The sequence below is a fragment of the Lontra canadensis genome, unplaced genomic scaffold, assembly GCF_010015895.1.
Source record: "Lontra canadensis isolate GAN:19392208 unplaced genomic scaffold, GSC_riverotter_1.0 scaffold11, whole genome shotgun sequence".
Lineage (NCBI taxonomy): Eukaryota > Metazoa > Chordata > Mammalia > Carnivora > Mustelidae > Lontra > Lontra canadensis.
The window spans coordinates 6,218,196-6,234,500 of record NW_022631005.1 but is presented as its reverse complement, the minus strand read 5'-3'; the positions used below and the strand labels follow the sequence as shown (position 1 = coordinate 6,234,500).

At 38.3% G+C, this 16,305-nt stretch overlaps 1 protein-coding gene across 1 annotated transcript in view; it reads right to left on the bottom strand.

The window, feature by feature from the left end:
* ITGA4 (integrin subunit alpha 4) overlaps positions 1-16,305 on the bottom strand; it is a 76,242-nt gene that overhangs the window by 53,538 nt on the left and 6,399 nt on the right. The window contains 4 exon segments of the mRNA XM_032856051.1: positions 1,159-1,288; positions 2,689-2,756; positions 4,489-4,618; positions 4,713-4,819. Of these exon segments, the coding sequence (XP_032711942.1) occupies positions 1,159-1,288; positions 2,689-2,756; positions 4,489-4,618; positions 4,713-4,819 (435 nt within the window).

Below are 16,305 nucleotides of genomic sequence, written 5' to 3'. Positions count from 1 at the left end.
GTAAGTAAAAGAACTTCCTAAATTTCAACTTTTTCTCCATGAAATCTTATTGTAACAAAACTGTATTATGACACAAAAGGTAAAATATTTTATTATATGACAAAAGGCATAATAGCAAGTCACTTTTTTTTTAAGATTTGAGAGAGCAAGCATGCACAGGAGCAGGAGGAGGGGCAGAGAGAGAGGGAGAGAAATCCTAAAGCAGACTCTCTGCTGAGTGCAGAGCCCAAAGTGGGGCTTGATCCCAGGATACTGAGATCATGACCTGAGCTGAAACTAAGAGTTGGATGCTTAACTGTTTGAGCCACTCAGACATCCCCAAATTACACTTCTTATAACACTTCCAGATATCCCTCAACCATAAACAGGTAAATGTTGAATTATAAATGAATTCCCTCTGTTTGAAAATGAATCCTTACTGCATGAATGGGAAAAATACTGCTTTTTCTTATTGTAATCATTTCTGGGTACAGGCTGCTAACATTCAAAGCAAGCCACTTAAACAAATCTATATTTCCTAAGAAGCTATAGGAAAAACATCCCTTTTACTGTAACAGAGGAATTAATTATACCAGGAAAATCTTGCATTTCTATAGAAATACAGACTCCGAAGTGTCCTATTGCTCAGGAGGAGGAAATGGAAGGGGAGGAAGAGGAGGGAAAGAAGATAAGAATAAACTCTGGGAAATATTCTAAGAACTTATGAGGCGAAGGTCAATGAGCTGTTTTTAGATCCGCATGCTTCATAATGTTACCCATTGTCTAGAATGCTGTCGACAGCCCCACTGACTCACTTGGCCCTCTAAGAAACTACACTTACTCATACATGATTATGTGAATGCATGCGGAGTGCTTACACAAATTCCTGGGATATGGTAAGCACTCAACAGATGCAACCTTTACAGTAACAAGTTGACTGCATAAAGATACAAGCTTGCAAGAGTAAAGTAAAGCAGGAATTCTAGTCTAACTATATAGTAATGATTGTAATTTACATATGTAAAGTATTAAGTTTCATAGATTATATCCTTAAAGCAATAGTTACTGAACTTTTTAACTGCTACTGGCTAGTTTGATCTTTTGAAGAGATTAGTAATCACAAGGGAAACTTGTATCTGTAAGACTGAGATGATTGGAGTTTGTCAATTTTTACAGTACCTAAGTAACTTCCAAATTTAACTTGATTATTTGTGTCTAAAAAAGCTTTGTATTTATTTGTAGTTATATTGTAGACAAAAAGAGAGCCGGTCCAATAAGATGATCCTGGGGCTCCCATCACAATTAAGTCCTATAAGACAAAAACAAAAAACAAAAAATAAAAAACAATTTATTACCAACTCAAAGTTTAATCCACTCCAAACCTCCTCCAGATATACATTTTAAGTAAATAGTGATGAGAATATTTTTATAATACATTTCTAAAATCTGAAATTTGATGAATTTAAAAACATATCTGAAAAAAGCCAGAAGAAGTCAGTTAACATATTTTCGCCTACAAGCACAATTTCAGAAAAGAAACTCTCACTTCATTCACTTAGCAGTGGACTTTAAAATTGAAGCAAGAATCATGGAATACTAGACTAAGCTTTTAGGAGACAGGCAATGTGGTTTCTGTTAAAGTGAATGGTATCTGGGTAATTCATTAGTGTTTATTATGGAGAGAATCACATGTTTGCCAAAGAGTAAAAAGTGGACTTAATTTATCCCTATTTGCAAAGAGCCATTGACATTTTCTTAACAATGTTAGCTTAGAAAAAAAGAAATCCAGTGGAATTTGGGGGCATATTTGGTGATAAATCCAAATTTAGGAAAAGGAAACAAAAGGAAAATTAGAATGAACAGATATATTCAGTGAAATATTAAAGCTTTTAGCAACCAAATGTATTTAACATATTTCTACATTTCCTAAACAATACTGAACTCTTATAAAGGTCAATTTAAATATAAAGTCTTTTTTTTTAAAAAAAATAATAAATAATATTTATGGAAATTATTGACCCAAGGCTTGATACAGCTTGACCACAGATTCAGAAAACAGTCATAAATTCTCAATGGGTTTTGAAGGAAAACTGGGAGATTTGGGGGTTGGATACAACTATGATATTTGATTGTATATCCTTGAGTGTTAGAGGAAAAAAAATAGAGCTTGTGAACATGTCTAACTTAAGACAATAAATTTTTAAATCTCTTATTTCTAATAATTTAAATGAAAGATGTAGATTCTTTCTACATCTACATGTAGATATGCTTTTCTCCCTCAACTAGTAATTAAAAGTAACATATCTGGATAGAAATTTTAAACATCTACGTTAAAGCAAATAACAATAGCTACTTTTGATTCCTATCAAATGATGAGCACTGGGTGTTATATGCAACTAATGAATCATCGAACACTACATCAAAACCTAATGATGTACTTACATGTGGGCTAATTGAACATAATAAAAAATTCTTGATGCAGGTAGTATTCTTTAGTGTAGACTTTTAGTTGGTCTTACATGACACAGTCTTCTTAAATATTAAGCTTTTTTCAAAGTATATGTGGAATACTGAGTAGTAAAAATTAAGTTGTAATACACTCAATTTTAAGAGAGTTTTTATTAACTGTAAAGCATAATATCACAGTCTCAATCTTAAGAATCAAAATCCAATATGTAAACCTTTAAAGGCTGTTTTTTGGACTATTACCTCTGTGTAAAAACTAGATATTCCAGCTTGACACGATGCAAAATTTTCTCCAAATTTTTTCACATAATCTAGAATAAAGTAGAAAAACAACTCAGGATTTCATTGAAAAAATAGGCAAAATTTGCATAATTTTGTTAATCTTCTAAATCCTTACAAATAGACCTTTTAAGGTCTATATTTTATACTCTCTCATCTTTAAAATCATCACTTTGATAAGATGTAATATCACAAATCTTTCATATTAATCCTCAAAGACATCCCTCCAAAACAGCAATAAAAAGATGTATCTCTACCTCTTTTTCATGGGAGGAACATGCAGCATACACTCAAAACCACTGTCAAGTGCAAGTCTAAGATAGATGTAGGACTTGTAGCTCCCAGTCCAGGTTTGCATTTAAAATAGGCTTCCTAAATTGTGCCCAGCTGAACGTAAGAGGGAGTTAAGATCTGCATGGAGATGGCGGGTCTCGTACTACAAAGCCCTCATGCGCTGGATGCTTTTGGAACTTACTAGGAAGAGAAAGCCCTGCTTCTCCTGAAGAACTGACCTAAGCAACCTCTATAAAAATAAGAATCAGGACCACATCTTTGTTTTGGCTTTGCTAACCAGAAAAATTAAGTAAATTGTTAAGTCATTTGTAAATACTAGTCCTGGCCATGATTTTTCACCCCTTTTAGAGCTTCCCTTTTTTTTTTAATACATTTCCCCATTGTTTTAGGTGCTATAAGTTTATTCCATCTTGAATTTTTTTGTAGAATGTGGCTGGGGATATACGAATAAAAAAATTCTATTCTGAAAATGTTTTAAAGTATAAACTATAAACCATTAAGAAAAAGAGAATGATAAACATACAGAACACTAGACTGAGTTTTATTTTGATTAAGAATTTAAAAATTCACCTTTTGTATTCTTAACACTCAAAGGCAAATTAGAAATATTATATGAGCTTTTCTTAGACATCACATACCACAGAGGACCCCCATATGAATTCGCACACATGGTCAAAATTTTGTCAAATAATAGAAATATTCTTTGGATACTGTAGTAATCATTTTGGTTAGAAAAAAGTAGAAAATGGAATATATATATATTTAATTCTGAGTTCTCCAAAGACATTTTTAGAATTTTAGTTCTGTTAAAGATTTGTTTTTAATGCTCTGTTGACATTCACCCCTAATTTTTCCCACTTTAACTGCTTATGTCCTAGCTCTCTGAATATACTACTGCTACTTATGGCCTAGAATGTTCATGGGAAATCTTTTCAAACTTAAGATACCAATCCCTTATCAAGGAATTCATGCGAATTAAAAAAAAAAAGGCACAGTGAATGGGAAAGATTTGCTTACATTTATATTGAATCTTTGAATATTCTTGGAAGCTAAAGATAAAGCAAAAAATTTAAACAGTTCTCATCGTTCTTGTCAGACTTTACAATCTCAAATTTTCAATCATAATTTCATGATTTTAAGTGGTATATGATGAGCATTAGACTTTTACAGAATTAAAAATGTATTTAATGTAAAAGTGGATAATTATCAACTACATTCTAGAATTATTCAAATGTAATTGGACAAATTTCTATTCCTAAAAACATAAAGCACATTTTTTTGCAACTACTACAGCAATTGAGTAAAAAAAAAAAAAAAAAAAAAAAAAATACTCGAGTAGTTAAAAAGAATACAGCTATTTTAAAGGTCTATCCCCCATCCCCTACATGCAAAATTGAAAATTAAAAAAAAAAAAATTAAAGGCATTCACTTGTTTCTCTTGACCCAGTTAAAATCAAAATGATTCCTTACCTTGATAGCATGGAGCTATTCTTTTACTTAGTTCTGTCCGTAAATCAGAGGGCATTCCATAGCAAACACCTGTAGGGAGCTTATTTTCATTCTTTATATAAAATATGTTTTTCCATCTATGCCCACAAGTCTAAATAAAACAAAAGTAGACCAAATGATGTGAACATCACACCCAGAATATCTGAATCCACAATGTTATCAGTGGACAAACCCTAATAACCTACCACGAGGGATCCATTTTCTCCTGGCTGTCTGGAAAGCGTGACCCCCAGCCACTGATTGTCTCTTTCTTCCAGACAAGTCTTTCCACAAGGTTCTCCATTAGGGCTACCTACAGCATTTGAAAATACAATGTGTCATTAGTTATCTTGAAACCATGTTATTCTAAGACAGCAGAGATAATAAAATGCTTATCCCCAAGTTTTCTCCTTCAGCCATGTACAAAATGCCCTTGATGCCTCCTTCACTGTCACCTCCTACTTGATGGGGGTAACAGTGAGTTATGCGGGGCAACAGGACGGTTCTCACACCTGGTGTTTTGTGTTTGTAGAAATGACCTCTAGCAGGTAACATCCTGGGGAGATGGGTGACCAACATGACTGGGGATGAGGTTAGGGGAAGGAGGTGGTGAGAGACCAGTTTAACCCAACACGGGCTGTGCAGAAGCAGCTGCAGTGTCATCTGCGGCAAAGAATTTGCACCTTTGCTTTGATCATGTGTCTAGCATTACAGGCAACATTGCCTGAGCACTTTTTAAGACATTTCTTGGACTGAGACTTTAGGGGAGAAATGAGAACAATATGGCCCTCAGTGCTTAAGTCTCAGTTTATAGAAGCTGGAAGGTGATAACAAGCACAGGGAAAGTCGCTGTGTCTAATGAGCATATTAATAATCCCTAGCATTTAAGACAAACTGCCCTATGGTTTACATTTAGTTTATGATGACTATATTGAACAAAATAAAAAAGACCTGAAAAAACAGATTATTTCAGTAGTAAATAAAACACACCAGAAGGCATTTTGGCAAATATGAAGAGCCAGAAAGTCAAATGTAAGTATTCCTGCTGGGCAACAGAGCACTTTTTTTTTTTTTTTAAATATTTTATTTATTTATTTGAGAGAGACACAGTGAGAGAGAGCATGAGCGAGGAGAAGGTCAGAGAGAGAAGCAGACTCCCCGTGGAGCTGGGAGCCCGATGCGGGACTTGATCCCGGGACTCCGGGGTCATGACCTGAGCTGAAGGCAGTCGTCCAACCAACTGAGCCACCCAGGCGTCCCCAACAGAGCACTTCTAAACTGTACCAGGAAAAGTGATCTTCCCAAAGGTAATTTTTTTTTCTTTTGCTAGAGTGACTTCTTTGCTTTCTAGCTGGGATCCCATTAACATGATTTTTAAAAAGGGATCTGGGGGGAGAGTAAGATGTAGTACCCTCAGAATCCTTTTGCAGACTTCATTCCCACCCCCTTCAATTGCCCTGGGACAGTTCCCTTCCACCTGCGCTTAATTCCAAAGGGAACTGCATTTGCATCAGGCTGGCTAAGGGTGCGGAACTTGGGTTCGTTTACTTAATTTTGAACACCAGTCACTGGTACCACGTTATCATACATTTATAGTGACCATTCTCTAAATCATTTGGCACCCTGTCTCCTAGAACCTTGACCTCTAGATAAAGCTTCCTGGGCAAACTCCTCATTTATGCCTATGTACATAAGGCTGATATTTTGCAAGTTATGTTAGTTGCAGTAAATGTCCTAGAGACATGTAGTTTTTCCAGGAAGAATTTTGTTTTCCAGGAGAAATAGAAAGATGTTTGTGTACATTTTTTTTCTTCTCCAAAATGTTCAGGACAAACAGTAAAACGCTTCAACACAGCTGAACTGAACAAAGTTTCCTAGTGTCTTCCCTGAAGATTCTGACTCAGTAGGTCCAGGTGAGGCCCCGACTACCCCCAGGTAATCCTCAGGGTCTGGGACCTTATTACAATAGAACCTGCCTACGGTTTTTCTGGCCAGATTTCTTACAGAATAGGGACTACTTCCGCCGATTGGTAGCAGCTGGCGGGAGCACTGGACTTGAGAACAAGTAAGAAGAGGCCTGAAAAAGAGAATGCTGCGGTTGATAAGCAATGTCAGCCTGGCATGAAAAGGAAGTCCGCTGCAGCCCAAACCTTGATAAAAGGTGGTCCAGATGGAAACATAAGGCTTCTTTGTTAAAATTAACAAAGGGGACGCCTGGATGGCTCAGTGGGTTAAGCAGCTGCCTTCAGCTCAGATTATGATCTCAGAGTCCTCCGATCAAGTCCCATGCTGGGCTCCCAGTTCAGCAGAGAGCCTGCTTCTCCCTCTCCCCGCCTCTCCCCCTGCTTGTGTTCTCTCCCTCCTCCTCTCAGATAAAGAATCTTTTACAAAAATTAAAGAAAGGGAAAAAAGAAAGGAAGAAAGAGAGCAAAGGAGGGGATAAAGACAACTCTGAGTGCTGGGTGGGGAAGGTCTGACAGAATTGTTACTGTGGTTTCATGATGCCAACACAATGGAAGGAAAGTGAAAAGTGACACACACAAAACTTTAACTTTCACTGTGATGCCATTTTCAGTTTGGACTTTTCACCAAGACTGCCAGTTACTTAAAATTTTTTTTACTAATGTCAAAATGGATAAGTGGTAGACTGTCTACCCGAACGTGAAATTCCTGTTACTTATCACAACAGACACTTCAGTAAAATATCTTATCGGAAAATACCAAAGTCCTTCTAAAATTATTGTCCCTTGGTTAACTAAGGCAGCTGAGCAAGAGGAAAATTAAGGTTAAGAGAAAAAGGAGGTCACAAACAACATCTCAGTGCTCCTCAAATGTGGCATATTTCATGGGCACGGTCATCACGATTACATCATCAATTATACCCAATATTTAGAAACAAATTTACTGTTCCAGAGATGCCATCCTGGAGTTCAAATAAACGCAGAGCCACAAAAGATCACGTAAACTGCTCGATGAAAAGGGCCAAAAAGTTCTATATGTCAATTGTTAGTGCCTGTTTCTTAACTCAGCTCTTTCAGTTGTAAATTTTACAATGATAACCACAGAAACGGTGGTGTTAAGCAGTTTTCTGGGGCCATACATGATTCCATATCCCATCAGGCCCACCAGGTGACACCAGGGAATCTTCATTGCTCAGAGTCTCACACAAAAGAGCCAAACCACTAATGTTCCTACTTTCTCAAGGTCACTTCGCTCTAGCATTTTTCTCTCTGTGTCTGTGTCTGCAAAGCTCTCAGACCTCTGGGACTTACACCAATCACCCCCTCCCTTCCCACCAGCTGCTGCTCAGGCCTTGGACCCGAATGACATTGTCCACTTTCCTGGTTCTTCAGCTTACCGGTCATGGGACTTTGCCTCCTCAGGGATGGAACCAATTCCTATAATAAATCTCCTATCTATCTACCCACCTACCGACCCTACTGGTTCTGTTTCTCTGGTGATGGCGAACACGACTACATTCCTTTCCTTGCAACGATCCTACTTCTAGGACTTAATAATAACCTAATTCATCGTTGCCAGTACCCCACCTTGTTCACCCTTATGCCCCCTCAACACACAGCCCAGAAATGTGTGCTGATAATGGGGTCAGTAAGTTAAAAAACAGTCCAAGCTTCAACTGTGGTTTGACTAAGTTTCTTCTATTTGTGCTTTTGTGTCCTAAGATGTGCACAAAAGGAAGAATGCACGAGCATGAAGAAATTTCACAAAGTCATGAAACAATTATTCTTCCATGTGAGGAATAAAAACTAATTCTGATAAGGGCTCGAACACACACGTTCATAGGAGTTTCTCCTGCCCACTGCCTGATGTGCTTTTGCTGCAGAGGCAGCACCCAACAGAGGCGGTAATACCCGGATACTTTCAGCTCTGATCCAAACAGGATTAGTTCAAAGAACGGCCTCGTAGTCACTCACCACTGCTGTTCTGGGGCTTTATTTAATTTCAAGGAACTTTTTAGCCTTTTCTTCTGTAGTACTCGCAGAATCCTGTCAGAGAGGTAAACCATTTGCATCATCAGCTCCTGCTCAGGGCCGTCTTCAGAGCTTTCCCTTAACCTTGCTTGCCCAAGGTCACGCCTCTAGAGCGTGGTTCTCAGCCGCAACTGGACATTAGGATCACCTGGGGGGAGTTTAGAACGAGTACCGACGCCTGGGCTCCACTTCTGGGGCCGCATATTTGATGCATCCAGATTAAGACCCAGACCTAAGAATTTTCTGAAAAGCTCCCCCGACAGGTGTCCATGTGCAATGGAACGTGTGCTCTACAATGTAAAGGGTTATGCCTTCTCCTATATTTTACATGGTCTTTGACAACACTCCATTTTTAAAATAATTGTAATTTTTTTGGTCCTCCTTAGTTTCAGCTAGATATCAAAATAGGGTATGAAATGGACAAACTTCATGTGGAAATACAGTATTTCTAATGTGGTCAGAAATGATTATTTTTAGAACTGTCATGAGAAAGTTAATTCTCTTGAATTTCCCTGACAGGACATCATAAATAAACTCAGATTATCTTTATATTTTATCCAAATGTCACACTGAAATGATTTATAATCTGGTTTTCAATCCAGCTCCTACATTTCTAATCTAAACTCTTAGTAAATCAAATCAGCTTCATAATTGAAAGAGGACTTTACATGGTTTAACATAAAAGAGGTCAGCAGAAATTAACACGTGATCATTTCCCACGCTTTTGTACAAGTAGAATGACTAATCTTAGCACAGTTGAATGCATTTTCCCAGTAGATATTAAACATAAAACCATATTCTTTATTTTAAAAATTAGGCCCACTTTTCATTTTCCTTTTTTTAAATTTCATTTTTATTTTTTATTTTATTTTTATTCCTTTTTTTTAAAATAAAAGATGTGTGCTTTTTACTTCCATTTTTTATTTCCATTTATGGATTTTGTATCAGTCTGTACACATGTCTATAAATGTGAATGAGCAGTTCATTTTGTCAGATGACTACAAAGGCTGCTAGTACAAAGTCAGTTTGGTCCGTTCTTCTCCAACCATTTTTTGGTTGTTATACACATCACCAGTTTTAGTTTCATCGCTCTGAGTGAGTGCCAAAATATGACAGACACTACGGAAGACTAGCTGTTCACTCCTGAATGTCCCCTCCCTGAGGGCAGATGGACTACTTTGTTGACTGTAGCATGTCCACAGCACAGAATGGGACGTTATGTACAATAGGCAGGAACGAAATATAGGAAGGGATTCTCTAATCCATTGACTGTCACAAAAATCCTTTCGGAGGATACGTCTGCGAACTTTCCACCAAATTCTCGGGGATTTAAGCTTTGGAGAGGTCTTCTTCCTTCACTACTATTTGTCTCTACTTCTCCAAAATACTATTCTCTTCAGTTTTAAGATAGTAACAGATGGTCTGAAGGGAAACAACATTTGCAGGTTTGAAGATCTTTACAGAGTGTGATCTGGGAGTAGGACAAATTAAGATGGAGGATCAGCTGGGGCCAGCAGGAGGTACCTACGTCAGAGGGTTTCTGTGAGCATCTTGAGGAGTAAATGAGATACCCGCGGAGTGCTTGGGCCAGGGCCTAGCAGAGGAAGCAGGCAAATGTTCGTCGATGTTGACATTATTATTATTTTAAGGATTAAGCTAAACATGATTAAACTGCACATATGGCATGTCATATATCCTCCTCAGTAAAATATTTGTGGCCCATCACTGCCAGGCCTCATCATTCACGTTTAAGTCTTTTAATTTTCACAGCAGCAGCAGGGGACTGTTATCAATTCCATTTTCCAGAGGAGACAATTAAATCTGAAGGAAGTAAAGTAACTTCCTTGAATCCAGGGGGCTGATAAATGAAAAGGGTCAGAAAAAAAAAGCAAAAACTTGTCAGAAATCAAAGATCTCTGTTACTTCCTATTACTCTATCACATATACAATAGAACTCTACAAGTATTTCAGAGATATGAATGAACTGAAATCAATTTCACTTTCTAAGTCTTCTGTTTCATCGTCAAATGTGCATAATATCACAAATCTGCCCACAGGCTGTTCAGTCAACTTCCTAGTGCTCAAGAAAGATGGCACTTACTGAGTCCCTCTCTTGCCCTGCCCTTTTCCTCAATTTAGATCTGTTCTTGGTATTTTGGCATTACCACTGAGGAAGGCCCATGGGGAAAGATCAGACTCCAAGTCCTTCTTCCTACAACTTGCTGACAGCTTGAGTGAAATATTTTGCGGGTGAAGGAGCCTGGGACTTTTGGATGCAATGACATGTTTGGTTTATCTGCCTGAGTCATGGGGCTGTGGGTTCCCCATCGGCTCAGACATTTGACTGGTGTTCTCAGTCTGACTTTCTAGCTACTACAATAACATACACACTTATTTGATCTTTCAAAAACCTGACGAAATTTTACGTTTCAGGAAAAGACCAATTCCTTTTTTTTAAGTTGAAGTTCTTTTCCATTGAAAGATGAGTCCTATATATCCCAAATTTTTCTTAAATAATTCTGAGACATGGATGAACACTGTTTTATTCTATGTTCTATAAAGAGTCACTTATTTAGGATATTTTTATTTGTAGAAACAATAATTACTGAGTACAAATAATTGTACAATTCCTTCCTCTATTTAAATTCAGAATATTAGAAAAACATATGCGATTAAAAGTGAAAATTCAATTTAACTGTGAAGATGAACAGATCTACCATTGCAGGGTTATGAGAATCATAGAAAATTTGCCCTTGTGGCTACAAGACTTGCTGGCACCTAGTAGGTGTTCATTAAATGGGAAATGCCTCCCCACAGCATCTCCACGTTGTGCTGACTTAGACTGTACCAGCAGAGGGCGCTCACAGCGCTGTGAGATTTAGCCAGCCAGCCTTCAGCTCTTCCAGCCAAGTGGCTCCTTCTTGTAGTTCTTATCAAATTCTAATTACTATTAAGTCCATTATGTTCACTACATTAAATGATGTACTTTTCCCACATACATAATAAAACACAGTGGTGATATTTTTGAAAGATAGCAGTGATGTTTATGATTTCAATAGCAGTAACAATAATTTTAGGTCATGAAAAGTAAAATGCCAAGTTTTGGAGAAGACATGGGACGTGAGAATACTGAACTTCCAGGACTGTTTCCTCCAGCTTCTCTGGAGTCAAGATATCAAAATAAGCACAAAAGAGTCAAAGATCAAAGTAAACATCAAAATTAGAAATTAGTCTCAAAGTATTTTCTTTCTAAAAAGACATGTATTTACATTTCATATTCTCAGGCTTCCTAGTCCAGATCTCATAATGGTTAGTAACCATGCACAGTATAGGTGAGAAAGAGCTCAGAATCGTAGGCCTAAAAAAGCTGGTGGTGTCAGTCCTCTGTTTCATTTTATTTAATATCTCTTTTTTAGTTTATACATTTTATTTATTTTACTTGATTGTATTCAGAAAGAGTTCAACACAGAGGTAGATGTCCCCAAGCAGAAGAGCCAAGTTTTAGGGCTGCAATTTTATAAATCAGGGTTAATCCTCAGTCATCACTAGACCTCAAAATTCTAGAAAACCAGGTCACTTGTGAGCTTAATTCTAGGTTCAGGTTCTCCTCCCACAATAATAACTAATATTTATTACATGCTTCCTATGTACCCAAGCACACGTTTAATACCATGTAATCATAAATATTAACTCATTTAATTTTCATTACATTCCTATGAGCAGATATTATCATAATCCAAATTGCACAGATAGAGAAGCTGAAAGAAAGGGAGGTTAAGCATCTTGCCCAAAGTTACACTTCTAGTAAATGGGGAAGGAAGGATTCAGGTAGACACTGTCAACCACCACCCTATACTATGTCACAATGATGGCTATTTCCTGTGAGGCAGGGAAAGAATCCAAATATTGACATTATTCATAAACCTATATAAACTCTATTTCTATAATAACCTACTCTTATAACACTAATTTCCAATGTTAGAAAACAAGGAAAGAAAATTTTCTATTTCCATGGTTTTCAATTAATCTCTTGGACTTATGGATTCATTTGAAAAACTATCACTCATAGATGGATATCATTTTGGGTGTCTTTGAAACAAGAACAATACAAAAATGTAAACTGAAAAAAAAAAAAAACCTCTAAGGAAACCTGCTCTCACTTAATAGTAGGTGGTCATTATTGAAGCACTGGACTTGGTTTGGAAATTTACAAGCTAGGATGGAGGAGGTCAGGAAGATGTGAGGTATGAAGTATATGAGAGAAATAAGAGTCAGTCCAGAACTCTATGGCATTATTCAATGTAGGCTCAGACCGAGATGAGGAGTTATAGACGTTAGAGGACATGTCCCTGTCCAAAGTTTAAAGGATGGGATAATATGTTAGACAATGATTTATAGACAAAATAATGATGCTATAAAGAATACCAAAAAACTTTCACAAGTTAACAAGAATGGTATCAGGTGAGGTAAACCTAGAAAATTTTCACAAACATAGGGTATACTTTGACAGAATCTTCAACATAGGTGTAGTTTTGAAAGGACATGCCTAATCCATTTCACACAGTTTTTCCTATAAAAGGGATCTGTCAACTAAGTCTACAAGCTATTTCTGAACATATTTGTTATGAGTTAGAGACTTCCAAATAATTTATATGAAAAAGATTCCCTTTTTTTGTTTTTAATTCTTGGAGGCATCAGAACAAACACACTGCATTACTGAACACTTATTAAGTCTACTTCCATGTTCTAATTTGATGTTTCCAGCTGTCTTAAAATTAAAAAAAAAAATCCCCATTTTTACAAATTTTTTTTAAATTTTTAAATTTTTAATTGTTTTATAAATATATAATGTATTATTAGCCCCAGGGGTACAGGTCTGTGAATCGCCAGGTTTACACACTTCACAGCACTCATCATAGCACATACCCTCCCAAATGTCCATAACCCCACCCTCTCCCCACCCCCCCTCCCCCCAACTCCCCTCAGTTTGTTTTGTGACATTAAGAGTCTCTTATAGTTTGTCTTTCTCCCGATCCCATCTTGTTTCATTTATTCTTTTCCTACCCCCTAAACCCCCCAACGTTGCATCTCCACTTCCTCATACCAGGGAGATCATACGATAGTTGGCTTTCTCCAATTGACTTATTTCGCTAAGCATAATACCCTCTAGTTCCATCCACGTCGTCGCAAATGGCAAGATTTCATTTCTTTTGATGGCTGCATAGTATTCCATTGTATATATATACCACATCTTCTTTATCCATTCACCTGTTGATGGACATCTAGGTTCTTTCCATAGTTTGGCTATTGCGGACATTGCTGCTATAAACATTTGGGTGCACGTGCCCCTTCAAAAAAATCCCCATCTTTAAAGATGGTCAGTTCCAAGCTCCCTGTCCCAGGAGTGGGTATTATCGTTCAGATTGTCTGGTGTGAGCAGGAAGAATCTTTGAAACCCAAGATTGGCCCAGACTTCTGGAAATGGAGCTGAAGTGTACAGGAGAGGAATCACCCAGACCTGATAAATGTATCCATCCATTTCACGCTTTTACTATCTGCTCATCAAAACTAGCCAGAACTGGCTCAACTAATCAGGTGTCTGCTCTTCCAGGAAACCTTCTGTCATTATTCAAACAGTTTCTTCTCCCCACTGTATCTCTATCATCACGTTTAATACATATTCTCATCATTAATGATCCAACGTTTACCTGTCTCTCTTGTCATCTAGAGTGAATTCTTTAAGGGCTTCAGCCATGTTTTACTCAACTTTCTATTCTTGCTACCTAGTGTAAGTAACCAATAAAATGTATTTAATTAATGAAGGAAAAATCCAGATAAAAGTATTGTTGACACTTGCTACCAGTATTTTCTTACTCCTCACTTCTCAACCCTCTGCCGTCTGGCTTCGCCCCTAAAACTGGTCTTACTAAGCTTACTCATGAACTATTTCTCGCTATAGCCAATGAAACCTTCTAAGTTCTTACCTTGCTTGACCACTTGGCAACTTTTGATACTGCCAACCATTCATCTCTTCTCAAGATCTCTCATCCTTTGATAATGCCGCACTGACCTGATCTCCCTGCTACCTCTTTAGCTTCTCCTCAGTACTTTTTTCAGGCTCCTCTTTCCTTCTCCAGTTGTTTTCAACCATGGATGAATATGGGAATCATCTGAGGACCTTTGGAAACCCTAATGTCCTACTAAGTGTTCTGTATTCAATTCCATTGTGTGTGTGTGTGTGTGTGTGTGTGTGTGTGTGTGTGTGGCTTGGGGGTAGTGGTTTCCACCAACAAGCAATTCTCTGACCCTCACTGGGTACCCTACAATTCAACTCAATTCTGACTCTATCTGGTGATAGCATCAGATCCCACAGGTTAAGGATTCATTCCTACAAACTGTCCCATTCCCAACACACACACACACACACACACACACACACACACAAACACAGAGTTCAGATGTCCATCAAAAGTCCAGGTTGTCACCTTTACTTTTAACTACTGGCTATCAGAAGTTTCAACTATGGCATCCCTGGGTTTGATTAACTTGCTAGAGTACCTCACAGGATTCAGAGAGGCATTTTACTTCCTAGATTACTAATTTACTATGGAAGAATATAACTCAGGAGCAACCAGAAGGGAGAGATACACAGGAGAATGCATGGAGAAAGGGTATGGAACTGGCACTTTCTCTGAGCTCTCCACGAGTCCCCGAATCCCCAACGCCTTTACCAATCCAGAAGCTCTCCCAGCCCTGTCCTTTTGGGTTTTTATAGCAGCTTCTTTACATAGACACATGACTAATGAAATCACTGGCCATTGTTGATTAATTCCACGCCCAGCCCATCTCTGCATCCTGGAGGTTAGGGGGTGGGATGGAAAGTCCCAACTCTCCAATCACATGTTTGGCTCCACTAGTAACCAGCCCCATCCTTACATGGGGTCCAAAAGCCACCTCACTCACAAAAGATATCTTTGTAGCTCTCTTCACTTAGAAAATTCCAAGAGTTTTAGGAGCTCTGTGCCAGAAACAGTGAATAAGACCAAATGATATTTCTTTTTTCTTAATTTTAGAGATTTTTATTTATTTGACAGACAGAGATCACAAGTAGGCAGAGAGGCAGACAGAGAGGGAGAGGGGGAAGCAGGCTCCCCGCTGAGCAGAGAGCCTGATGCGGGGTTCAGTCCCAGGACGCTGGGATCATGACCTGAGCTGAAGGCAGAGGCTTAACCCACTGAGCCACCCAGGCACCCTGACCAAATGATATTTCTTACTATAAATCACAATGTCACAGCTACCTAGACCCACCTGCAGAGATTTTATTTATTTAGGATGAGCACAGATATTATTTTTTTAAGATTTTATTTTTTATTTGAAAGAGAGAGAGAGAGAGCACACGAGAGAGCATGAGTTGGAGGGGAGGGGCAGAGGGAAAGAGGGAGAAAGCAGCACCCCTGCTGATCAGGGATCCCAAGGCAGGTGTGATCCCGGGACCCCGGGATCATGACCTCAGTTGAAGACAGATGCTTAACTGACTGAGCCAACCAGGTGTCCTGAGCACTGGTATTTTTTTTTTTTTTCCTTTTAAGATTTTACTTATTTGTCAGAAAGAGAGAGAGAGAGTGGGCACAAGCAGGGGGAGCAGCAAGAAGCAGGCTCTCAGCTGAGCAAGGAGCCTTATGTGGGTTCGATCCCAGGACCCTGGGATCACGACCAGAGCTGAAGGCAGATGCTTAACCATGTGAGCCACAACTCCACAGACAGCCATGTAGACCTCTCCTGCCCCCCAGACTCACACATCCAACTG